The sequence below is a fragment of the Salvelinus sp. IW2-2015 genome, linkage group LG31 (assembly GCF_002910315.2).
Source record: "Salvelinus sp. IW2-2015 linkage group LG31, ASM291031v2, whole genome shotgun sequence".
Lineage (NCBI taxonomy): Eukaryota > Metazoa > Chordata > Actinopteri > Salmoniformes > Salmonidae > Salvelinus > Salvelinus sp. IW2-2015.
In genome coordinates, this window is record NC_036870.1 from 10,351,560 (window position 1) to 10,377,185 (window position 25,626).

The window sequence follows — 25,626 nt, forward strand, 5'->3', positions numbered from 1 at the left end:
CCAGGAGACAGCCAGTACATCAGGAGATGTGGAGGAGGCCGTAGAGAGGCAACAAACCAGCAGCAGGACCGCTACCTCCGCCTTTGTGCAAGGAGGAGCAGGTGGAGAACTGCCAGAGCCCTGCAAAATGACCCAGCAGCACAAATGTACATGTGTCTGCTCAAACGGTCAGAAACAGACTCCATGAGGGTGGTATGAGGACCGACGCTCCACAAGTGGGGGTTGTGCTTACAGCCCAACACCGTACAGGACGTTTGGCATTTGCCAGAGAACACGAAGACGGCAAATTCGCCACTGGCTCCTGTGCTTCTTCACAGATGAAAGCAGTTCACACTAGCACATGTGACAGACGTGACAGAGTCTGGAGACGCCCTGGAGAACGTTCTGCTGCCTGCAACATCCTCCAGCATGACCGGTTTGGCGGTGGGTCAGTCATGGTGTGGGGTGGCATTTCTTTGGGGGGCCGCACAGCCCTCCATGTGCTCGCCAGAGGTAGCCTGACTGCCATTAGGTACCGAGATGAGATCCTCAGACCCCTTGTGAGACATATGCTGGTGCGGTTGGCCTGGGTTCTCCTATGCAAGACAATTTTTTTAAATTCTTTTATTTCACCTTTATTTAACCAGGTAGCTAGTTGAGAACAAGTTCTCATTTGCAACTGCGCACTGGCAATGCTAGACCTCATTGGCTAGAGTGTGTCAGCAGTTCCTGCAAGAGGAAGGCATTGATGCTATGGACTGGCCAGCCCGTTCCCCAGACCTGAATCCAATTGAGCACATCTGGGACATCATGTCTCGCTCCATCCACCAACGCCACGTTGCACCACAGACTGTCCAGGAGTTGGCGGATGCTTTAGTCAGGTCTGGAGGGAGATCCCTCAGGAGACCATCCGCCACCTCATCAGGAGCATGCCCAGGCGTTGTAGGGAGGTCATACAGGCACGTGGAGGCCACACACACTACTGAGCCTCATTTTGACTTGTTTTAAGGACATTACATCAAAGTTGGATCAGCATGTAGTGTGGTTTTCCACTTTAATTTTGAGTGTGACTCCAAATCCAGACCTCCATGGGTTGATAAATTTGATTTACATTGATCATTTTTGTGTGATTTTGTTGTCAGCACATTCAACTATGTAAAGAAAAAAGTATTTCATAAGAATATTTCATTCATTCAGATCTAGGATGTGTTATTTTAGTGTTCCCTTTATTTTTTTGAGCAGTGTATTATGGTTTGGATCCTGGCTCTGAAGTTATGTGTTGGGGATAGTTACGTTTATGACATATTATTATGTTTATAATATACAATATGAAATGAATATGATCATGTGAATTCCTTATTCAATTATTTTAAATATGRTAATACAAATGTTTGTTTGTTTTAGCAGATACTTTTGGTCATGTAGTGTATGTGMACACCTGCTCGTCGAACATCTCATTCCAAAATGATGGGCATTAATACGAAGTTGGTCCCCTCTTTACTGTTATAACAGCCTCCATTCTTCTGYGAAGGCTTACCACTAGATGTTGGAACATTGCTGCAGGAACTTGCTTCCATTCAGCCACGAYCATTGGTGAGGTCGGGCACTGATGTTGGGCGATTGGGCCTGGTTCGCAGTCGGCGTTCCAATTCATCCCAAAGGTGTTCGATGGGGTTGAGGTAAGGGCTCTGTGCAGCCCATTCATTTCTYTATGGACCACACTTTTTGCACGGCGGCATTGTCATGCTGGAACAGGAAAGGGCCTCCCCCAAACTGTTGCCACAAAGTTGGAAGCACAGACTCATCTAGAATATCATTGAATGCTGTAGATGGTGAAGCGTGATTCATCACTCCGGAGAACTTGTTTCCACTGCTCTAGAGTCCATTGGCGGCGAGCTTAAAACCACTCCAGCCGACGCTTGGCATTMCACATGATGATCGTAGGCTTGTGTGCAGCTGCTCGGCCATGGAAACCCATTTCATGAAGCTCCCTATGATCGGTATTGGCCTGACGTTGTTTCCTGAGGCCYTTTGGAACTCTGTACTGAGTGTTGCAACCAAGGACAGACAATTTTTACATGCTTCAGTGCTCGGCGGTCTCGTTCTGTGAGCTTGTGTGGCCTACCACTTCACGGCTGACCCGTTGTTGCTCCTAGACAATCCTACTTCACAATAACAGCAATTAGAGTTGACCGGGACAGCTCTAGCAGGGCAGGAATTTGACTAACTGACTTGTTGGAAAAGTGGCATCTTATGACAATGCCACGTTGAAAGTCACTGAGCGTTTCAGTACGGCCATTCTACTGCCAATGTTTTGTCTATGGAGATTGCATGGCTGTGTGCTKGATTTTATACACCTGTCAGCAATGGTTGTGGCTGAAATAGCCGAATCCACTAATTTGAAGGGGTATCCAGATACTTTAGCATATATAGTTTATATCAATAAGGAAACAAGGCAACAGTAAATATGTCGTCCCCTACCAATGATGCAGCCCCCCCACCCCCAATTGAGATTYCGTGTGACTAATACATTTCAGTTAATTATCTACCCCCATTGTAGCCTTGTGRGAACCATCCTGATCTCACAAGCTTAAATTCTGTATCGCTACACAGAACAGAWTGTAAGCTCGCTAGATCAGGATTGTARCAAGATAGACCACAGCCTGTCGTTTAAAATAGGAACAAATGAGCCATAGTGGGCAGAACAAGRAAAGAGGTGGGCAGAGCCAAGCACGTGCTAGCAAGATTCTATTGGCGCATTCTAGCAGGCGCTTGCATATTTTCGTTGGGGAATGCCTACTCTGTGAAGTGCGCTTGTGCAATAACTCAATTCGCCTTTGTACACCTTTATAAACAATGACATTTTTTGAAACATTTGCAAAGGGTAAAGTCTACAGAACTTAGTCCACTCTGTAACAGATTGTAGTTTTGGGAACAGACGCCTCACAAGTCCTCAACTGTCAGCTTCATTAAATAGTACCCACAAAACACCACTCTCAATGTCAACAGTGAAGAGGCGACTCTGGGATGCTGGACTTCGGGCAGAGAGCAAAGAAAAAGCCATATCTCAGACTGGCCAATAAAAAGAAAAGAATAAGATGGGCAAAAGAACACAGCCACTGGACAGAGGAACTCTGCCTAGAAGGCCAGCATCCTGGAGTCMCCTCTTCACTGTTGACGTTGAGACTGGTGTTTTGCGGGTACTATTTAATGAAGCTGACAGTTGAGGACTTGTGAGGTGTCTGTTTCTCAAACTAGACACTCTAATGTACTTGTCCTCTTGCTCAGTTGTGCACRGGGGCCTCCCACCTCTCTTACTATTCTGGTAAGAGCCAGTTTGTGCTGTTCTGTGAAGGGAGTAGTACACAGCGTTGTACGAGATCTTCAGTTTCTTGGCAATTTCTCGCATGGAATAGCCATTTCTCAGAACAAGAATAGACTGACGAGTTTCAGAAGAAAGGTCTTTGTTTCTGCCCATTTTGAGCCTGTAATCGAATTCAAAAAGGCACTCGCACATCTGAGCAATCTTATTTGCAGGTGCATGGCAACAATTGAACAAGATGAAGGAAAAAGGAAACCGCACACTGCTCTTGATAGTATCACCGATATTTAATAAGCTTTASGTATCGMCCTCYKGGCCTTCYTCAGAGCTTTTGGGATTTTTTGAAAGTTGCACCCTTATGTAGACCTGGCCCCACCCACATCCGTTCTACATATCGAAGGGGGTTGGAGGCAAAGGAAAAAACAAATAAGTGCTACCAAATATAACATTATGCATTTCATAAATATTACAAAAGTGTATAAATAAGGCGTATTGAACACTTCTGTATAATCTCAATGAGGACATAGCAAGTTTTCATTAGTCATTGGGTACATCATATGAAAAACGTCAGAATAATCTACAAGAGACACATATTTAATGTTCCAATTCACAGCATAACATACATAGGCATTTCATCATTAAGTCCTTTTGGAAATAATGTCTGGAGGGTGAAAATCCAAAAACATTCTCTTTTACTCAGAGTATTATTAATATCACCTCCCCTGTCTGATATCTTAACTTTCTCTATGCCACAAAATCTAAAGGTGGAAATGTCATGCTTCAGGTCATATGACATGTACAGCGCTGGAATAATCCCGGTCGTTTCTCCTGATTGAACTTTTATGTTCACTAATTCTCTGTTTGAGAGAGCGGGTGGTTTTACCGACATAACAGAGCCCACATGGACATTTATAATGTAAATAACATGGGTGGTGGAACACGTAATAATGTCATTTATTTTGAACCTTTTTCCTGTGTGTGGGTGACAGAAATATTCACACTTCATCATATTGTTGCACTGTGCGCATCCTCTGCATTTATAGCTACCATTTGGTATAGGGCGTAAAAGAGCTTGGCTAATTTTCCTTAAGTGCGCTGGCAGTTGGCCAATGAACCTTTATCGCGTAAATTGCGACCTTCTCCTAATACAAATATGTGGTGGATATTTAAAATTCAGCGGCAAAACTGGTCCGATTGATAAAATATGCCAGTTGTTTCCTTGACCACATCTCCCACTTTTCGCCGAATTCAACGTATACTGTAGTTGTGAACATTGCGGAGTGTTCTGTAGCTTTAGCGGGTTTTTTTGTAAGAGTTCATCTCGTGTTTTTTCCAATGTCAAATGATTGACTATCCATCACACATTGTGACGAATAGCCTCTTTTTAGAAACCTCAATGCGCATCTCCGCTGCTTTTTCTAGATAATCATAATGTGGAGTGGCATATACGGCGCCCAGAGTCTAAAATATTGGCTTACTTGGAAGTCCTCTTTTTTAATGGCTCAGGGTGGAAGCTGTCACCCTGTAATATAGTATTTCTGATCCGTTTCTTTTCTATAGAGTTGTTAAACCCAAGGTTCCCATTTGATTTCTCAATCCACATTCGAGATATGAACACGTTGAGTGTCAACGTTCAATAGTGAATTTGAGATTAGGGGTCCAATGTCATTGAGTAGTGCCATAAAATTGACAGTTTCTCTCAGAGTTACCATACCCATATACCAAAAACATTGTCGTCATATATCAGATCCCACTTAAGGACTTCACTTCCTAAAAAAGGAATTTCGTTATTCATTATTAACCAAAACGTTTTACAAAAAGACCCATAATCAAGAGGTTTCAAGACATCAGTCTCGGAGCCAATGTAAAGCAGCCCATCCGAATGCATTACCCATTCCTTTTGGACCGAAATAGTATATTCCATCATCAAACCTTGAAATCAAGTTGTACGTCAAAACGTATTTCAGACCCAGCTCTAGAATCGAAGTTCTGTTTGAGATGGATAGTTCAAATTAGTATCTCTGTCTCCCAAATAGTGTCGCTAGTGCGCCAGCCCCCACCACATGGCGGAATGCTGGTATATAGACTCCCTCGACATCTAATGTGACCCAAACTACAGTCTTCTTTTAAACCCGTTATTGGTGAGATCTTGTTTATGAAGTCTATAGAGTCCTTTACATATGATACCAATGATTGCACATGAGATTTAATAAAAGAGTCTACAAAGTTTGACAATGGCTCTAGCATTGAGCCTATACCTGCAACCACTGGTCTGCCTGGATAGTTGCCTTGTTGTGTTTTAGGTTTGTGTAATTTCGGTAAAATGTATAAGCATGGACGTATGGCACATTTYCAGCAAAMATAWTCATATTCAGGTTTTGAGATAAAGTTGTTTAATAGGGCTTGCTCCAATTTAGAGCAAATATCCCTTTGGAACACCTGTGTGGGATCAACACTCAGTTTTCTATAGAAACGTTCATTGCTGAGTTGTCTCTGAATTTCTTCTTTGTATTTTTCACAGTCTAAAACAACCACAGCACCCCCCTTGTCTGCAGGTTTTATAACCAAAGATGAATCTTTCATTAATTCATTGAGTGCCAGTTCTTCTGTTCTAGTGAGATTCTTCTGAATATGGTTTGTTTGTCTCGTATATACTGACATGGCTTCTTGTTCGACTAACCTACAATAGGTATTAATCGAGGAGTTGTTAACAATGGGACAGAATTTGCTTTTGGGCTTAAAATGGGTGCCAGTTCTTTGATGTGTTACTAGGCCCGAATCAGTGTTTTGCGAAAACACATGCTTAAATTTAATCTTGMGAAAGAATTTAAACAGATCTACTTTCGTGTCGAATGGTTTGAGTCTGTAATCGAACCCACAAATGTTGATGCTACAGATACTCAACTAGTCTAAAGAAGGCCAGTTGTATTGCTTCTTTAATAAGGACAACCGTTTTCAGCTGTGCTAACATAATTGGGTTTTCTAATGATCAATTAGCCTTTTAAAATTATAAACTTGGATTAGCTAACAACGTGCCATTGGAACACAGGAGTGATGGTTGCTGATAATGGGCCTCTGTACACTTATGTAGATATTCCATACAAAAATCAGCCTTTTCCAGCTGCAATAATCATTTACAGTGTAGACATTAATGTTAATGTGCTTTTCTTTAAAAAACAAGGACATTTCTAAGTGACCCCAAACTTTTGAACGGTAGTGTATGTATGTAGGCAATGTCCTTGTCTATAGCTGTTCCGTACTTTCTCATGTTTTTGTACGTTTTATGTGGACCCCAGGAAAAGTAGCTGCTGCGTGTGCCATAGCTAATAGGGATTCATGATAAACTAATCTTGCCGCCCCGGGAGATGTAAAACGAACGATGCCAGCATACGATCTGTGACGTAGGTTGCGCCAGAATGCTGTCTTTTGAATTTATACAGAAGTAGTTTTGACAGCTCAGGTTTGCTAGGACCTCGTTCACAATTCGCAATTATATGGAGATAGATCGATGCATACCATTGTTAACATTGCACTTGTGAATAATTGACCGTAGTATTAGCTATTATACTCTATAAACGCGCACTTAATTTAACACAATGGTGATAATACGTAGAATTTCGGACGCAGACCAATCAACAAACCAAAAGTCTTCACAACCAGACGCCGATTTTCAATCCCCGCAGAATTTACCGAGGAAGTCCGCACGCTTGACTAAGGTGAGTTGAACAGTTGACAGTGAGTGGTGGGAAAAAATGWTTTTTTTCTTCTTCTAGTGTCCTCATTTGAAAACTGTCAGTCATCTCGTCTCTTTGCAAAATCTGCAAATAATGTCACCGATAAAAAAAAAAAAAAGATTAATTGTAGTTAGCTATGCAGATAATTGTTGTACATTTCTAAACTTTGTCGCAACAAACCACTTATATTCAACAGATGTAAGACAATTGATTGTCAGTGGCTTCAAGGTTGACCAATATTTATTTTATTTTAATTTGAGGTCTGCTGTTCTCTTTCTCAGGGATATGTTGGTGAGAACGATCGGCATATTATCTCCTTGGAAGAGCTAAATGGACAAACACCAGATAATGGGAGACCTGTCAGAAAGATAACAAGGCAAGTCAGAGCACTCATGAGTTAAAAATTAGGGATGTATACTGAACAAAAATATAAACACATCATGTAAAGTGTTGGTCCCATGTTTCAAGAGCTGAAATAAAAGATCTCAGACATTTTCCATAAGCACAAAAAGCTTATTTCTCTCAAATTTGGTGCTCAATTTTGTTTACATCCCTGTTAGTGAGCATTTATCTTTTGCCAAGATAATCCATCCATCTGACAGGTGTGGCATATCAAGAAGCTGATTAAACAGCATGATCATTACACAGGCGCACCTTGTGCTGGGGACAATAAAAGGCCACTCTAAAATGTGCAGTTTTGTCACATAACACAATGCCACAGATGTCTCAAGTTTTGAGGAGTGTTCAATTGCCAGGCTAACTGCAGGAATGCCCAACAGATTTGTTGCCAGAGAATTTAATGTTAATTTCTCTACCATACGCTGCCTCCAACGTCGTTTTAGAGAATTTGGCAGTACATCCAACCGGCCTCACAAACGCAGACCATGTATAACCACGCCAGCCCAGGACCTCCATATCCGGGATCTTCACCTGCGGGATGGTCTGTGACCAGCCACGCGAACAGCTGATGAAACTGGGTTTGCACAACCAAAGAATTGCTCTGCGAACTGTCAGAAACCATCCCAGGGAAGCTCATCTGTATGCTCGTTGTCCTCACCAGGGTCTTGACCTGGCTGCAGTTCGGCACCGTAACCGACTTCAGTGGGAAAATGCTCACCTTCGATGGCCACTGGCACACTGGAGAAGTGTGCTCTTCACGGATGAACCCCGGTTTTTGGCGTTGTGTGGGCGAGCAGTTTGCTGATGTCAACGTTGTGAACAGCCCCATGGTGGCGGTGAGATTATGGTATGGGCAGGCATAAGTAACGGACAACGAACACAATTGCATTTTATCGATGGAAATTTGAATGTACAGAAATACCTTGACGAGATCCTGAGACCCATTGTCGTGCCTTTCATCCGCCGCTATCACCTCATGTTTCAACACGAAAATACACTGTCCCATGTTGCAAGGATGTGTACACAATTACTGGAAGCTGAAAATGTCCCAGTTCTTCCATGCCCTGCATACTCTCCAGACATGTCACCAGTTGAGCATGTTTGGGATACTCTGGATCGACGTGTACGACAGCGTSTTCCAGTTCCCACCAATATCCAGCAACTTCGACAGCCATTGAAGAGGAGTGAGACAGCATTCCACAGGCAAATGGTGGTCACACCTTTTTTTTAAGGTATCTGTCCCAGTCGTGAAATACATAGATTAGGGCCTAATTTATTTATTTCAAATGACTGATATCCATATGAACTGTAACTCAGTAAAATCGTGGAAATTGTTGCATGTTGCGTTTTTTATATTTTTGTTCTTTGTACACAGTGCATTCGGAAAGTATTCAGACCCCTTCATTTTTTCCACATTTAGTTATGTTACAGCCTTATTCTAAAATGGATTAAATAAAACATTTTCCTCAGCACTCTACACACAATACCCCATAATGAGAAAGCAATAACAGGTTTGTAGAATTTTTTTCAAATGTATTAAAAATAAACTGAAATACCTTATTTACATATTTGAGCACCGGTGCATCCTGTTTCCATTGATCATCCTTGAGATGTTTCTACAACTTGATTGGTGTCCACCTGTGGTAAAGTCAATTGATTGGACATGATTTGGAAAGGTACACACCTGTCTATATAAGGCCCCACAGTTGACAGTGCATGTCAGAGCAAAAACCAAGCCATTAGGTCAAAGGAATTGTCCGTTGAGCGCCGAGACAGGATTGTGTGGCGGCACAGATCTGGGGAAGGGTACAAAAAAATGTCTGCAGCATTGAAGGTTCCCAAGAACACAGTGGTCTCATCATTCTTAAATGGAGAAGTTTGGAACCACCAAGACTGTTTCCAGAGCTGACCATCTGACCAAACTGAGCAATCGTGGAAGAAGGGCCTTGGTCAGGGAGGTGACCAAGAACCCGATGGTCACTCTGACAGAGTTCTATCTCCTCTTCAGAAGGACAACCATCTCTGCAACACTCCACCAATCAGGCTTTTATGGTAGAGTGGCCCGACGGAAGCCAATCCTCATTAAAAGGCATATGACAGCCCGCTAGGATTTTGCCAAAAMGTATCTAAAGGACTCTCAGACCATGAGAAACCAGATTCTCTGGTCTGATGAAACCAAGATTGAACTKTTTGGCATGAATGCCAAGCATGACTGGAGGAAACCTGTCACCATCCCTACAGTGAAACATGGTGGTGGCAGCATCATGCTGTGGGGATGTTTTTCAGCGGCAGCGACAGAGACTAGTCAGGATCGAGGGAAAGATGAACGGCGTAAAGTACAGATCCTTGATGAAAACCTGCTCAAGAGCGCTCAGGACCYCAGACTGTGGAGAAGGTTCACCTTCCAATAGGACAACGAACCTAAGCACACAGCCAAGACAACGCAGGAGTAGCATTGGGGCAAGTCTTTGTATGTCCTTTAGTGGCCCAGCCAGAGCCCAGACTTGAACCCGATCGAACATCTCTGGAGAGACCTGAAAATAGCCGTGCAGCGACGCTTCCCATCCAACCTGACAGAGCTTGAGGATCTGCAGAGAAGAATGTGAGAAATTCCGCAAATACAGGTGTGCCAAGCATGTCATACACAAGAAGACTCAAGGCTGTAATTGCTGCCAAAGGTGCTTTAATAAAGGGTCTGAATAGTTATGTAAATATTATATTCAATTAGCCTGTTTTTGCTTTTTCATTATGGGGTATTGTGTGTAGATTGATGAGGAAAATTTCTTATTTAATCCATTTTAGAATAAGGCTGTAACGTAAGAAAATGTGGAAAAAGTCAAGGGGTCTGAAAWACTTGCCGAATGCACTGCATAAACATTTCGGCATGGTAGGCTAATGTTTCTATCCCTAAGCCAGATATAAAGTCAAGATGCGTCTTTGTCTGCAGTCTTACAGTAGCCTGGGTACCAGTCTGTTTAGGTAACTTTCCACTCCCTGTAGGCATACTCCATGTCATTGCTGGGGTGGAATGTTAGCTAAACAGACTGGTACCCAGGCTAGTCCTACAGAGCACTTTGATTCCGATACCATCAAGAATTCTTCTGACATTTTAAGGTCATTMTTTTTCAATGTTATTTTTGATTCCTTCCCAGGAAATCGCCCAGGTTTCAGGTCAATGGGGCCAGTGAAGATGACCAAACTGGTGAGCTTAAAGCATGTTTCATATTATGATGCAAACACAATCTAGGTCGTTCCTAGAATACAACAATTCACCTATTTAGACATGTCATAAAAAACACAACTATTTTTCTTTTTTTAAGAGGATGTCCCACAATTGACTCCTTTAAAAACAATCATTCTCATTCACACTCATTCACCTACATGGAATTGTGAATAAGGTATGAATTGTGTTTTGAATAGCTGTTCCAGAGGGGTCTCCTAGACCAGGAGGATCCCAGGGGGTTGTGCGACGCAGCACCAGAACCACCAGGGACCAACAGTCCATGATCTACGACTGCCTCATCACTAAGTAAGGAGCATCACCACAAAATCCTGATTCCCCCCGTGTGTACTTGCTCCCTAGTCTCTTGTTTACTTCCCCAGTAGAGTGTGTAACATGGGGGATAGTCCTAATACAGGGACTATTTGGGTTATTACAGATGTCAGACGTGGGTTATTATAGGCATATTACAAATTCCAAATTCCAAATTCCAAATTATTACAAAGTACACAATTAATGCTTATTGCATTGGGACCCAAAACCTCCATGAAGTCATGCTAAAGAAGGATACCATCAGAAGTTTTTATATCGTCACTTGTTTTTCTCCATAGTACTGCTGAGGCGGTCCTCCACAAGATTGATGACATGAAGATGTGCCACCACTTGAAAAACTCAAAACAATCAGTGAGGCTTTTTCCATCCCGTGAAATATAATTTTGTCATTCAGCCATCCAAAAAGGCAGGGATGACATACAGTACAGCGTATAATTAGCAAACAATAAGAAACCATTCATTGACATTGAAGACCCACACTAACTCTACCCAAACACAAGGGCTTGTTGCACTGTAGAAATGTTTACATAATAACTGGCCACTGTTTCCAGGTTCTATATCTTCTGCTACTGCACACAATCTCTTATCAGGCCATTGTAAGGGTGTTGCACCCATCTGTGGTCCACCACCCTCTCTCTCTCTCTCTCTGCCCTCAGCAGTCCCCTCTCTGTGCTGTGGTTTTGGGGAAAGTAATCACACTATTGTCATGTTGTTGCCTCATTCACCAGCAGATGACTTATAAAGGGTTTATCAGTGGCCACCGTATTTCAAGAAGCCGGAGTAGTAATAGATTAATTAGAATTTCACACAGTTATCCCTTGTTTAGAGCCTTGAGAAATGAGATTTGAAGTCTCACTGAAATATGTACCATTGTGTCATACCGGTCATTGAAAGAAGGACATAACTATACCATACCTGTTGTATCTATGAAGTTTTTATTTAAAAATGTTTAATTGCAGAGGATGTATTCTAAAGCCCAGCGAAAGAAGACTACCGACTCTCCAACAGTAAAAACTGTTTCCAAACAAGAAGCTGAAGGTATGTTTCTATTGTAGTTTAGGGGAAAGTTACAGTATTTTTGACCATAACTCTCTAAACATGAATTCATTAACTTTTGGTCCGATACCTATTTCCAGAGTACTCTGATGACGGTGACGACGATGATGACGACGATGATGAGGATGATGAAAACGACGATAACAGCAAGCGCTATGAACCTCGACAGAAAAACGCGGTGGTTCGCTACCATGCGCCACTGGATGGTTGGTCCTTTTTACATTTGAATCCCGTAAAAAGCACATCCCAACTTATTACTCTTCACTGAACTAGAGCCTTCTGAGAAATGTTCTCTGTAAATTAGCGTAGTTTCACCAATTCGGTGCCTTTTGAGAAGTGTAATTTAGTAATAATTTAAAATGTGATGAAATCCTTTTTTTAACGTTGTTTAACGTCGACCTTCATCAGAGCAAATCTCCACAAACAATATTCTGATKTAGAAAGCAAAACTGAGCCTAGATCAACACTCCTACTCTGAAGTGCTTGACTATGGGCAGGGAGATCAGTGRTTATCATGATGTTACTCCTCTCACTGTTTCATCTGTAGAATCCAGGAAACAGCCGCCCATGTTTTTCGACCGTCAGGCATCTTCCACTAGAGGGAGCTACCGCATCAGTGCCTCAGTGCCCAGGAGTGCCCACACCACCAGCCGAAGGAGTGGCAGGTCTCCACTGTTGCTCACCCTCCCACAGTATTCTACTTCACTGGCACTTTACCAATAGTCTTAGTCCATATGTATATTACATTGGTTTTATTGTGTTCTTTTTTTAAGATCAAAATCTGTTTRAACCAAAATATATTGTACACTACCGGTCAAAAGTTTTAGAACACCTACTCATTCAATGGTTTTTCTTTATTTTTACTATTTTCTACATTGTAGAATAATAGTGAAGACATCAAAACTATGAAAAAACACATATGGAATCATMTAGTAACGAAAAACATGTTAAACAAAAACAGATTCTTCAAATAGCCACGCCTTGCCTTGATGACAGCTTTGCACACTCTTGACATCCCCTTAACCAGCTTCATGAGGTAGTCACCTGGAATGCATTTCAATTAACAGGTGTGCCTTCTTAAAAGTTAATTTGTGGAATTTCTTTCCTTCTTAATGCGTTTGAGCCAATCAGTTGTGTTGTGACAAGGTAGGGGTGTACAGAATACACCCCTATTTGGTAAAAGACAAAAGTCATTATTATGGCAAGAACAGCTCAAATAAGCAAAGAGAGACGACAGTCCATCATTATTTTAAAGCAAAAACCATCAAGTGCTATGACGAAACTGGCTCTCATGAGGACCGTCACAGGAATGGAAGACCCAGAATTGCCTCTGCTGCAGAGTATAAGTTCATTAGAGTTACCACTCTCAGAAATTGCATAATATATAATATTATTGCATAATATATATATATATATATAATATATTTTGATATGTTTAATAATTGTTTTGGTTACTACATGATTCCATATGTGTTATTTCATAGATTTGATGTCTTCACTATTATTCTACAATGTACAAAATAGTAAAAATAAAGAAAAACCCTTGAATGAGTAGTTCTAAATCTTTTGACCGGTAGTGTAGGGTCCAATAAGGCTGTGTTTCATGTGTTGGGTCCTTGATGGTTCTGGTTGTTGTCTAAGGGCTGCTCTTGTAGGACGTTGTGAATATAGATTACTTTTAATGTTTTTCATCTCTTTTTTTGTTTCACTGTTTCAAACAACAGGAATGGGTCCATAGGCAGGTGAGTCTTTGGCACAATTTAAACAACTTAGGTCTCACATTTGCTATTGGGGACTGACGGCTTGGGAAGAGAGGAGCACCGTGAAGAAGTTTGTCCTTTCTTTGTCTCCTTACGGTTTGGTTTGACCCACAGGAGAAGGCATGCTTGGCACACCCAGGAAGCCAGCTCCTCTGATGAGGACGACTCCTCTGACGAGGAAGACGCAGAGCAAGAAGCCAAGAACAGGTCAGTTAACATGTCATCAGTTTGATACACTTTAACAGTTTTACTTGTCCCTATAATGGTAAAATGTTTAATTTAGTTCACAGATGACATCTCCGCTAGAAATTGGTACTACAGAAAGGATGAAACAATGTTTTGTTACATATTACATAATTTTTATACTGATCATCTGTTATTTGACATCACATATTATATTCGACACGATTCAATCCTATTTAAAGGATAATGAACATGCTAGAAAAAAGGGCCTGAGCAGACCAATGATTCCCCACTCTTGAATGTTTTTTGAACTGTGTCTATGACAACATGAGTGGTGGTCGTCGATGATGTAATAATAGACGAAGGTTCCAGCATGGTTTTCTAGTAATATCTCCTTGGTGAGGTTCATTGGGAGCCAGACCTTTTGGAGTGAACACATGATCTAGCTCATGAGTTTCTCCTATATGAGACTAACACAAGGAACAACATTAATATCTGGATTTTTAAATAAAATCTCAGTCTAATATTTTACACCAGCGGAATCCGGTGCGGTTTTGAGCTTTTGRTCAGAATAAGCTTGCCAAAACCGCATATTTTGGGATCCCTCTCAGGTGTCTGCCTCTGAATTTGCGCAAAGAGGACATTTTGGGAATCCATAAGGACAGAATGAAGATGGGTGCGAGCCTGGCGGATGTCGACCCCATGGCGATTGACCAGTCGGTACGTTCTAACATCACAGTCAGCTGAATTTAAATGTGAAATGATTTTAAGCTATTTTTTTTTTGTATATATATCTCAAAGTTGGTTTGCCTACATGCTATGGTCTTTAAAAGAACTGCCTGCTTCTTCTGTGTAATGTACCAACCCTCTCTCTTCCCTCAAGGTGCGCTTTGACAGCGTTGGCGGTCTGACAAGCCACATCTCCGCCCTGAAAGAGATGGTAGTCTTCCCTCTGCTCTACCCAGAGGTGTTTGAGAAATTCAAGATCCAGCCCCCAAGGTGAGCACTTGTTTTAGGGTTGAAAAGCTAACATACTTTATTGGGTAACTAGCAGTTGATTTACATTATCTTGGATAGCTGACAATAATGACATAGGAAATAGCTTATGACTCGATGAGGAACTTACTTGGGTGAGCAACTAGAATGGATCCTGTCAATGGATTTAAGCCCCACCCCCAACCCTAATCACAGCCTTATCCACTCATTTAATTGGCTCTTGGATCAGTTGTGTCCTTTGCAAGGATCCATTCTAAGACAATCCCTGTTGTCTATTGCAGGGGCTGCCTGTTCTATGGTCCCCCGGGTACGGGGAAGACCCTGGTGGCCAGAGCGCTGGCCAACGAGTGCAGCCAGGGGGACAGGAAGGTGGCCTTCTTCATGAGGAAGGGGGCCGACTGCTTGAGCAAGTGGGTGGGCGAGTCGGAACGCCAGCTCAGGCTGCTCTTTGACCAAGTAAAGTACATTTCCTCATACAACACACTGGAGATCATTCATGTAATTATCACTGGTGCATTCAGTTTTTGTGAGGCAAAGATAGACCATTGAGTCTAGTATATCAGAATTTCCTGCTCAAGTCACTATTGGTCTCTTGTTGTAACTCTGCAAAGTGAAATGCAAGGGTGGCTGGCTATACAGTGTTTTAGGGTAATGCCTATTAWATAGGGATGTACTTGCACTGACCGCAAGACTCARTATTTGTACCCACAGGCCTACCAGATGCGGCCAGCCATTATCTTCTTTGATGAAATTGATGGGCTGGCTCCGGTGCGCTCCAGTCGCCAAGACCAGATACACAGGTGAGACATTTCAGCCARTCTCATTTCACACCAGTGAAGTCACTACTTACAGAGACTTACCCTRGATTGCACCMGCATGCAACATTGTGTACTCCCCCCTTGTGGTTCCTTCCTGCAGTTCCATCGTGTCCACCCTGCTGGCCCTGATGGATGGCCTGGATAGCCGAGGAGAGGTGGTGGTGATCGGAGCCACCAACCGACTGGACTCCATCGACCCCGCCCTCAGACGCCCCGGACGCTTCGACAGGGAGTTCCTCTTTGGCCTCCCTGATCGCGAGGTAAGACTGATCCCCGGTGGGTGGGTTGGGGGGGGGGGGGGGGAGAATCATCACTTGAGTTGATATGTGTGCATGTGTAACTCCAATGTTTATCCGACTCTTCCACTGAAATCAGAGACCTACGTGCATTTARGTTTCATTTGTGTGCTTTACCTTTTCATTTCTTTCTCCAACTTCAGTCCCGGAAAGATATACTAAAGATTCACACCAGACAGTGGAATCCTACACCCTCCGATCCTTTCCTGGAAGAGTTGGCTGATAAATGTGTCGGTAGGTGATTAATGTATACCAAATCAACTCTAGCGTTGGGGAAGTCAAWATTTCACACTAATTGTAAGAACAAAAAGGACTATGTAGTTTTGTTGTCTCATAATATTCAGACAGATTCACCACAATTCATCTATCGATTTAACACAGTTCCACAGTCAATCCTACACATGCCACGTATTATCCGCAACGTCTTCCCCCTCTGTACCCCAGGCTACTGCGGCGCCGACATCAAGGCGGTGTGCGCCGAGGCGGCCCTCTGCGCGCTGCGCCGCCGTTACCCCCAGATCTACAGCACGTCCCAGAAGCTCCTGCTGGATGTGGGCTCCATCAACATCAACAGTCAGGACTTTGTGGCCGCCGTGAGGAAGATGGTGCCAGCCTCCCAGAGGGCCGTGTCGTCCCCTGCCAAGGCCCTGACCCCCGTGGTCACGCCCCTGCTGGGCAACGAACTCACCAACGTGCTGGARGCACTGCAGAAGGTCTTCCCCCACGCCGAGCAGGGCCTCAAGAGGAAGAGGGACACYGGTGGGTCCGGGTCGCGGTTCAGTTTGGTCTGAGAACAGTCACGGTCGTTATTTTGTGCTGTCTTGCCGACTCCTATGGTCATTGTCATGCCAATGTTGGCTATACAGCACAAACAGATGTGGGACCAGGCTAGGTCACTGTTAGAGTGGATTGTTGGTTAAGTTCAGTTGATGCAACTTCTCAATCAACTTTTTCCTTTGGTCAGATCTGACAGCCAGCATTCTGGAGGATGACCTCATGTACAGTGGGGATGAGGGCCCCTCATRCAATAATTCCATCACCAAACAGACCACCACCAAAGGGAGCTTCCTCCATTTTGCCAGGTAAGGTATAGCCTACCTATAAGACGTAGATACATTTTAACCTTAAATAAACCCCCTATTCTCGTTGTTTCCGTTCATAATCACATCCCGGAGTCTCCATTCGCTTCACCTCTCGCCTCCTGTTCCAGGAGTGCGACCTGCCACCCCACCACRTACCGGCCCAGGCTGCTGCTGGCTGGGCGTCCCGGGGCGGGTCAGAGCTCCCACCTGGCCCCCGCCGTGCTCCACGCCCTGGAGAAGTTCACCGTCTACACCCTGGACATGGCCGTGCTGTTTGGAGTCAGCTGCACCTCCCCCGAGGAGGCCTGTGCTCAGGTACTGGCTGAACCGAATGTAGTCTTTTAGAAGTGAAATGTTAACATGCTCCTCTCATTTGTGGTGCAGAGAACTATAGCCCCAGAGTTGACTTCAATGTAGAAAGGCTAACTCCATCAAGCACATAATTACTAAGTCAAGTGCAGCAAGATTGGTTGGTGAGTGATAGTGTCGGTGACCTCTCGCCCTGCCTGCCCCAGGTGTTCTGCGAGGCCAAGCGGACCTCCCCCAGCATCCTGTACATCCCCCACATCCAGCAGTGGTGGGACACGGTMGGCCTGGCCCTCAAGGCCACCTTCCTCAGCCTGTTGCAGGACATCCCCTCCTTCMCCCCCATRATGCTGCTGGCCACCAGCAACGTAGCTCACCACGACTTGGCCGACGAGGTAGGTCTTACCTGGGCCTTCCCCACCATACATCACAAGTACTGTAGAGGAGTGGTATGTGTACCTTACTGGGCTACTCAACCCATTAAAAAAATATATATTTATTTTTTTACATTCAGTTAATACTCTTTGTAGAGGTGAAGGCCCTAAATGGTCACTGAGGTAACTATTCAACAATTTGTCTCTCGCAGATCCAGACTCTGTTCCGGTTGGAGTATGGAGAAGTGCACTCTATCCAAATTCCCACCCAGCAGGAGAGAAGGAAGTTCTTTGAGAATCTCATCCTTAGCCAGGCTGCCAGGGCACCTGCTTCCAAGAAGAAAGCCTGTAAGTACAAMACACGTATACCTTTTGATAATCACTTGGTATAATTGCTGTTTGTGTCCCATCTCCATTTGAGCCCTCCTCCTCCTTTACCCGCTCTGCCTCCCCCACCTCAGTGATGCATGCCATGGAGGTGCTCCCCCTTGCCCCTCCTCCTCCCCCCAGGCAGATGAGTGAGAGGGAGCGTCTGCGTCTGGAGGAGCAGGAAGAGGACACACTCAGGGAGCTGAGGCTGTTCCTGCGCAACGTCACCGAGCGCCTCTCCCAGGACAAGCGCTTCAAGGCCTTCACTAAGCCTGTGGACATCGAAGAGGTAGGGAGAGAACACCGAAAAAGAGAGCGGAACAAGGAAGGAAGATYGGGTGTTGTAGTCCAGGGGACATTGCCCTGTGTAGGGTGCCATCTTTCGGATGGGGCGTTAAATTGGTGGCCTGACTCTCTGTGGTCACTAAAGATCCCATGGTACTTATTGTAAGAATAGGGGTGTTAACCCCGGTGTCCTGGAAAACATCTCAATCTGGCCCTCATTCCATCATGGCCATCATCATCCCCAGCTTCCAATTGGCTCATTCACCCCCCCCCCCTGTAACTATTCCCCAGGTCGTTGCTTTAAATGAGAATATGTTCTCAGTGAACTTACCTGGTAAAATAAATAAATGCAAATAGTCAAGATTACTTTTACTCTAATGTAAGTTGAATGGCCCAAACTTAGTCAATACTAAACTAGCGAGTCTGAATACAAGTACATACAGTCTAAGTGAGCTGTGGTTCCTTGGGCTGCACTGTTATCACCTCAGATCTGTAGCCTCTCTCCTTTACCGACACGCTCATCCAAAACAACCTATCAGAGTGGTATTGTGTCCCCCATCTTATCAATGGTTTGTGTTCTTCTCTCACCAGGTTCCTGACTATATTAAGGTGATCAGGKATCCCATGGACCTCTCCACTGTACTGTCCAAGGTCGACCTCCACAAGTACGTGACCGTCAGGGAGTTTGTCAACGACGTGGACCTGATCTGGAAGAACGCCCTGGAGTACAACCCTGACAGCGACCCATCTGGTATACCTACAATCATCTCCAGCTCATTCAACTGAATGCTGCTATTATTATTAAATGATAACTGAAATGTAATTCTAGCCTGGTTCCAGATCTGWTTTCCGCTGTCTTGCCAATGACCGGAGGAGTTGGCYAGACATTACAAACAGATCTGGGACCAAGCTTATCTTACTCCATTGAGTAAACTAACAAAAACTAATGTAGCAATCTCCCTTCTCGTTGTTCCGCTGCAGTTAGTCGGCCCCGTGGATGACAAGGCCCCCTACCGATGTACCTTTGTCATCAATGTCTCTCTCTCTCTCTTTGTGTTTCCAGATCGTCAGATTCGTCARCGGGCTTGTGCCCTGAAGGACACGACCCACGCCATCATCCGTGACGAACTGGACGAGGACTTTAACAGGATCTGTGAGCAGATCAGAGAGTCACGCAACAAGAGAGGTAATAACGTTGCCGTATTGCTGGGATTTAAAAGCTACAGTAGTAACATCTAGGTAACACTTTATTTAGATAGTCCATCTGTAGAGCATCTACAGATGGACTATCAGTAACATTTCAACTAACTATCTCCTAACCCTTATTCTAAACCTAAACCCAACCGTAGCCTTAGCAAGCAGTTGCTTATCAACAGATRGTTTGTTGATAGTATTCAAATAKAGTGTGACCAACCACTCTCCAGARGAGTTCAGCTAGTTATTGTTTCAGTGTCTAGTGTCAGCTTCTTGAACTATTTGTCCAATGATGAGATGAACCCTCTCTTATTTTCCCAGAAACATCTTAGTTTTCATTGACAAAGCGAATAACATGTTAATGTCTGCTAACAGGGTGCACGTCATCAAAGTTCYCCCCCTCTTACTACCAGACCTTGCCCAGAGAGGAAGGGTTCGCAGAGTCCAAGAGGCCAGGTGGTAACACTGGCAAAGACGCCAGCACCCCGTTCACTGCCAACACCCCACGGCCCGCACGTAAGTCTCACCAWTCTACTTCTTAACTGTTTATTGGTAGGTTATTTGTTACAGAGCAGAGGAACATCCAGTGGAAATGACATGCCTTCAGAATGTATTCATCCTTGACTTATTCCACATTTTGTTGTATTYKAGCCTGAATTCAAAATGGATTAAATAAACMTCTCACCAATCTACACACAATACCCCATAATGACAAAGTGAAAACATGTTTTTAGAAATGTATTGAAAATTAAATGCAGAAATATATCATTTTCAATAAGTATTCACACCRCTGAGTCAATACTTTGTAGAAGCACCTTTGGCAGCGATTATAGCTGTTAATTTTTCTGGGTTAGTCTTTTTAAGAGCTTTCCACATCTGGATTGTGAAACATTTGCCCATTTTTATTATTTTCAAATTTCATCAAGCTCTGTCAAATTGCTTGTTGATCGTTGCTAAACAACCATTTTTCAGATTTTAAGTCAAAACTGTAACTCGACCACMCCGGAACATTCACTGTCTTCTTGGTAAGCAGCTCCAGTGTAGATTTGGCCTTGTGTTTTAAGTTATTGTCCTGCTGAAAGGTGAATTAATCTCCCAGTGTCTGGTGGAAAGCAGATTGAACCAGGTTTTCTACTAGGATTTTGCCTGTGCTTAGCTCCAGTTAGTTTATTTTTTATCCTGTAATACTCTGCAGTCCTTAACGATTACAAGCTTACACATAACATGATGCAGCCAAAACTATGCTTGAAAATATGGAGGGGGGAACTCAGTAATGTATTGTATTGGATTGGATTTGCCCCAAACATAACACTTTGTATTCAGGACAAAAAGTTAATTGCTTTGCCAAACTTTTAGCTGTATTACTTTAGTGACTTGTTGCAAACAGGATGCATGTTTTGGAATATTTTTATCCTGTTCATGCTTCCTTATTTTCACTCTGTCAAATAGGTTGGTATTGTGGAGTAACTACTATGTTGTTGATCCATTTCTCAGTTTTCTCCTATCACAGCTATTAAACTGTAACTGTTTTAAAATCACAATTGGCGGTTTCCTTCCTCTACGGCAACTGAGTAAGGAAGGCCGCCTGTGTCTTTTTATTGACTGGGTGTATTGATAAACCATCTAAAGTGTAATTAATAACTTCACCATGGTCATAGAGATATTCAATGTATATATATATATATTTTTTTTTTTTACCCATCTACCAATAGGTGCCCTTCTTTGCAAGGCATTGGAAAAACTCCCTGGTCTTTGTGGCTGAATCTGTGTCTGAAATTCACTGCTCGACCTTAGGGACCTTACAGATAATTATATGTGTGGGGTACAGAGATGAGGTAGTCATTCAAAAATCATGTTAACCACTATTGTTGCACACAGAATGAGTCTGTGCAACTTATTATGTGACTTGTTAAGCAAATCTTTACTCCTGAACCTATTTAGACTTGCCATAACAAATGGGTTGAACACTTATTGATTCAAGACATTTCAGGTTTTAATTTTTTATTAATTTATTATCATTTCTAAAAACATAATTCCACATTGACATTATGGGGTATTGTGAGTAGGCCAGTGACAAAAAATCTAAATTTAATCAATTTTAAATGCGGGCTGTAACACAACAAAATGTGGGGAAAGTAAAGGGGTGTGAATACTTTTTGAAGGCACTGAATGGTAGACACTGGGAAACCACCAAAGGTTTTTTACTGCTTGATTTACAGTACATAAGCAGTTATTATCAGTAGTAGTGTTTCAAAATGTAAGGGCAGAAAACTAATACCAGCCAGATATGTTGCGAGTGATAGAAAGTGGACGTACCAACGATCAGGACAGGAACAGAAGTAGGTGTAGCCAGAGGAAGAGGAGGAGTCTTTCCAGTTGAGTGGACCAGTCAGAAGACCAGACCAGACCAAACAGTTAAAAAACCACGATGACAGGGAAGAGCAGACATTGAGAGCCAGGGAGGAGAGGAATAGGATATTCATGGTTACAGAGAAGTCTGTCTTTCTGCCTGTCCATTTCTCTATCGTGTTAAATGACCTTCTTTATTTAACCACTTTACTAGCCCGTGAGAAGAAACGGCCCAAAACACGACCCAAAAGCAAATGGAGCTCCGGCATCATAAAGAAGAATTAAAAAGAAACCCACGTCTTCCCTTTCTTCCAACAAGGAGATCACAAACTCTGGGGAGGTAGAGGAGGATGAGAGGGATCGCATAGAGGAGGGTGAAGAGAAACAAGCTAAGCCTTTGGAGACTATTCTAGAGAACGGCTGTGGAGACTCCCCTATGGAGTGTACCTCAGAGAAGACCACTAAGCCTGCCGAGGATGTGGAAGAGACCTGTGTTAGAGCAGCCCACCACCCCCATCCCCAATGGAGACTGGCAACAGCAAGCTCCAGACCCCACAGAAGACTCACACAGGTCCAATCTGGGGTCTAAGCCGGTCCAGTGGTGGCAGTCATTGGAGACCACCATCAGCCCTCCAGTGGAACATGACTCAAGTCCAGTTAACAACACCCCTACAAAGGAGGTAGATCAGGGGGAGAAACACCACGCAAAGACCAAAGAGCCTGAAATGTTGGAGGAGGACTGGGACATAGGTCTGTATTAGGGTCCAGGACACGGGCAGCGAGGCAAGCTACTGCTTCTGGCCGACGGGAACAGTTCAGTCAGTCTCGCTGACCTTTGMTCTATGGGGCTCCTGCTGTTGGAGCTCGAACTCAGCACAACGCATCAGTTAAAGGGATACACCCACCTCTTGACTTATTTAAATACTCTGTAAAAGTGAGTGCCTTTGGTTGTACTGTAAATGTGTTTGCCACAGCATGAGGGCGAGTGAACGCATGCAGAAAGGTTGACTTGGTTGTAGATATCAAACGACATTAATAGTGCAAATGCTTATAATGGTCTTCRGTGCCTTAGTTTGAACGCTTTTCAAAGTGACACCTCTAAGGTCTAGAATAGGAAACCATGCCTCCACTTAATGCTTCAGATCCACTGTTCGAGTAGAAACCTCATTTGCATGTTAGGAGATGTGCATGTCAACACCAATTGCACATTGTGTTAGCATTAGCAATAGCCTGTTCAGCCAGCAGGGGACTTCAGCTTATCAGCCCCCCCCCCACACACCTTCCTGATTGCTTCCTGCATTTCCCTCCAACAGAGAGGCGTGTGACCCGTGCCAGTAGGACTCTGGTGCAGCAGCAACAGCAGTTGATTGACGTGGACAAGGCCCTGGAGATCCTGACCCAGAAGACCCCTCAGCTGGTTGTGGACCACGACAAACTCAAGGTACTGTACCCTCCTGACCAGTCTTTTAGGTCAGGCCATGCTTCTTACAATGTACCAGAACTACAACCAGAATGTTGTAGACCAGAAATATGGGTCCAGAAAACAATCATGGTCACAGCCACAACACTTAACCATTCATCCTATATTCATACAGTGATTTGTGTAATATTTCTTGTCCAGGAATTGCTCAAAAGAGCTGTGTCCAAGACTGAGGGTTATGAGGTGCATCAGCTGGAGAAGCTCTATGCGTTGTTGTGTCAGAGCATCTACAGATACCGCAAGAACTTTGATAAGACGGAGCTCGTACAGGTATGTGGCTTACAACTTATGACTCTTTCACGTCACTTGTTGTAGGAAATACAGTACGTTGAGTATGGAGACCAAAAACATTCCCTACATTGAAATGTGTGCTTAGTTAATTGATGTGCGTGTGAGTCACGTGAATGACTTGAAGTCTTTGTTAATTTTCCTTTCGTTCATTTTAGGAAATGAAGAGAGACATTGACAACTTTTCCTAACTTCCCTTGATGTTTTACTTATTTCCATATTGTAATAAAATATGATGCATTTAAAGATTCTCTTTTCTTTTACCTATTACAATGGTCCTAATCATGCATTACATTGGTCTGAAATGTGGTTTTCCATCATTTACAGTATTTGAGGCATGGACTTGAGTCAGAATTGACTTGAGACGTGCAAGTCAGTGTGTGGGACCCACAGGACCAAAACAGCTGAGAAGTTTGGCCTCGCACTTCAATGCTCCTAGTTGTCCACTATGCTGTTTACTTTCTGTCTGTCTTTAATCTACCAGCTGGTGCACGGAATCTAATATTAATGGTGTCCAAACACTCCAAGACAGTTGTGAAGAGGGCATGACAATGCCTATTCCCCACAGGAGACTGAAAAGATTTGCCATGGGTCCTCAGATCCTCAAAAAGTTCTACAGCTGCACCACCGACCGCGTCCTGACTGGTTGCATCACCGCCTGGTATGGCAACTGCTCGGCCTTCCGACCGCAAGGCACTACAGAGGGTAGTGCTTATGGCCCAGTACATCACTGGGGCCAAGCTTCCTGTCATCCAGGACCTCTATACCAGGCGGTGTCAGAGGATGCCCCTAAAAATTGCCAAAGACTTCCGCCACCCTAGTCATAAACTGTTCTCTCTGCTACCGCACGGCAAGTGGTACCAGAGCGCCAAGTTTAGGTCCAAAAGGCTTCTTCACAGCTTTTACCCCCAATCAATAAGATTCCTGAACAGCTACCCAGACTATTTTCCTTGACCCCACCCACCCCCCCAATTTACCCCTACCTACATGTACATATTACCTCGACTAACCTGTTCCACCGCACGTTGACTGCATGACTCCCCTGTATATAGCCACATTGTCCCCCTGTATATACAGTTGAAGTCGGAAGTTTACATACACTTATGTTGGGGTCATTAAAACTCATTTTTCAAACACTCCACAAATTTCTTGTTAACAAACTATAGTTTTGGCAAGTCTGTTAGGACATTACTTTGTGCATGACACAAGTAATTTTTCCAACAATTGTTTACAGACAGATTATTTCACTTATAATTCACTGTATCACAATTCCAGTGGGTCAGAAGTTTACATACACTAAGTTGACTGTGCCTTTAAACAGCTTGGAAAATTCCAGAAAATTATGTTATGGCTTTCGAAGCTTCTGATAGGCTAATTGACATAATTTGAGTCAATTGGAGGTGTTCCTGTGGATGTATTTCTCAAGGCCTACCCTCAAATTCAGTGCCTCTTTGCTTGACATTATGGGAAAATCAAAAGAAATCAGCCAAAACCTCAGGGGGAAAAAAGGTAGACCTCCACAAGTCTGGTTCATCCTTGGGAGCAATTTCCAAACACCTGAAGGTACCACATTCATCTGTACAAACAATAGTACGCAAGTATAAACACCATGGGACCACGCAGCCGTCATACCGTTCAGGAAGGAGAAACGTTCTGTCTCCTAGAGATGAACGTACTTTGGTGCGAGAAGTGCAAATCAATCCCAGAACAAAAGCAAAGAACCTTGTGACGATGCTGGAGGAAACATGTACAAAAGTATCTACAGTTGAAGTCGGAAGTTTACATACACCTTAGCCAAATACA

The 25,626-nt window shown here is 43.5% G+C and overlaps 1 protein-coding gene across 1 annotated transcript; it reads left to right on the plus strand.

Annotated features, from left to right (window-relative positions):
• The first annotated feature begins 6,028 nt into the window (after positions 1-6,028).
• Positions 6,029-24,069, plus strand: LOC111955484 (ATPase family AAA domain-containing protein 2-like). The gene is made up of 29 exons (XM_070436255.1): positions 6,029-7,017; positions 7,317-7,411; positions 8,096-8,270; positions 10,576-10,636; positions 10,855-10,963; positions 11,266-11,338; positions 11,947-12,025; positions 12,124-12,249; positions 12,591-12,708; positions 13,768-13,785; positions 13,918-14,010; positions 14,598-14,706; positions 14,870-14,985; positions 15,264-15,438; positions 15,694-15,782; positions 15,901-16,060; positions 16,240-16,330; positions 16,541-16,855; positions 17,061-17,178; positions 17,307-17,493; positions 17,694-17,879; positions 18,071-18,206; positions 18,320-18,516; positions 19,104-19,263; positions 19,576-19,698; positions 20,082-20,222; positions 23,369-23,496; positions 23,677-23,805; positions 23,982-24,069. The coding sequence occupies exons 1-29, from the start codon at positions 6,898-6,900 to the stop codon at positions 24,012-24,014; spliced, it is 3,660 nt and encodes a 1,219-aa protein (XP_070292356.1). The 5' UTR covers positions 6,029-6,897; the 3' UTR covers positions 24,015-24,069.
• The last annotated feature ends 1,557 nt before the right edge of the window (positions 24,070-25,626 follow it).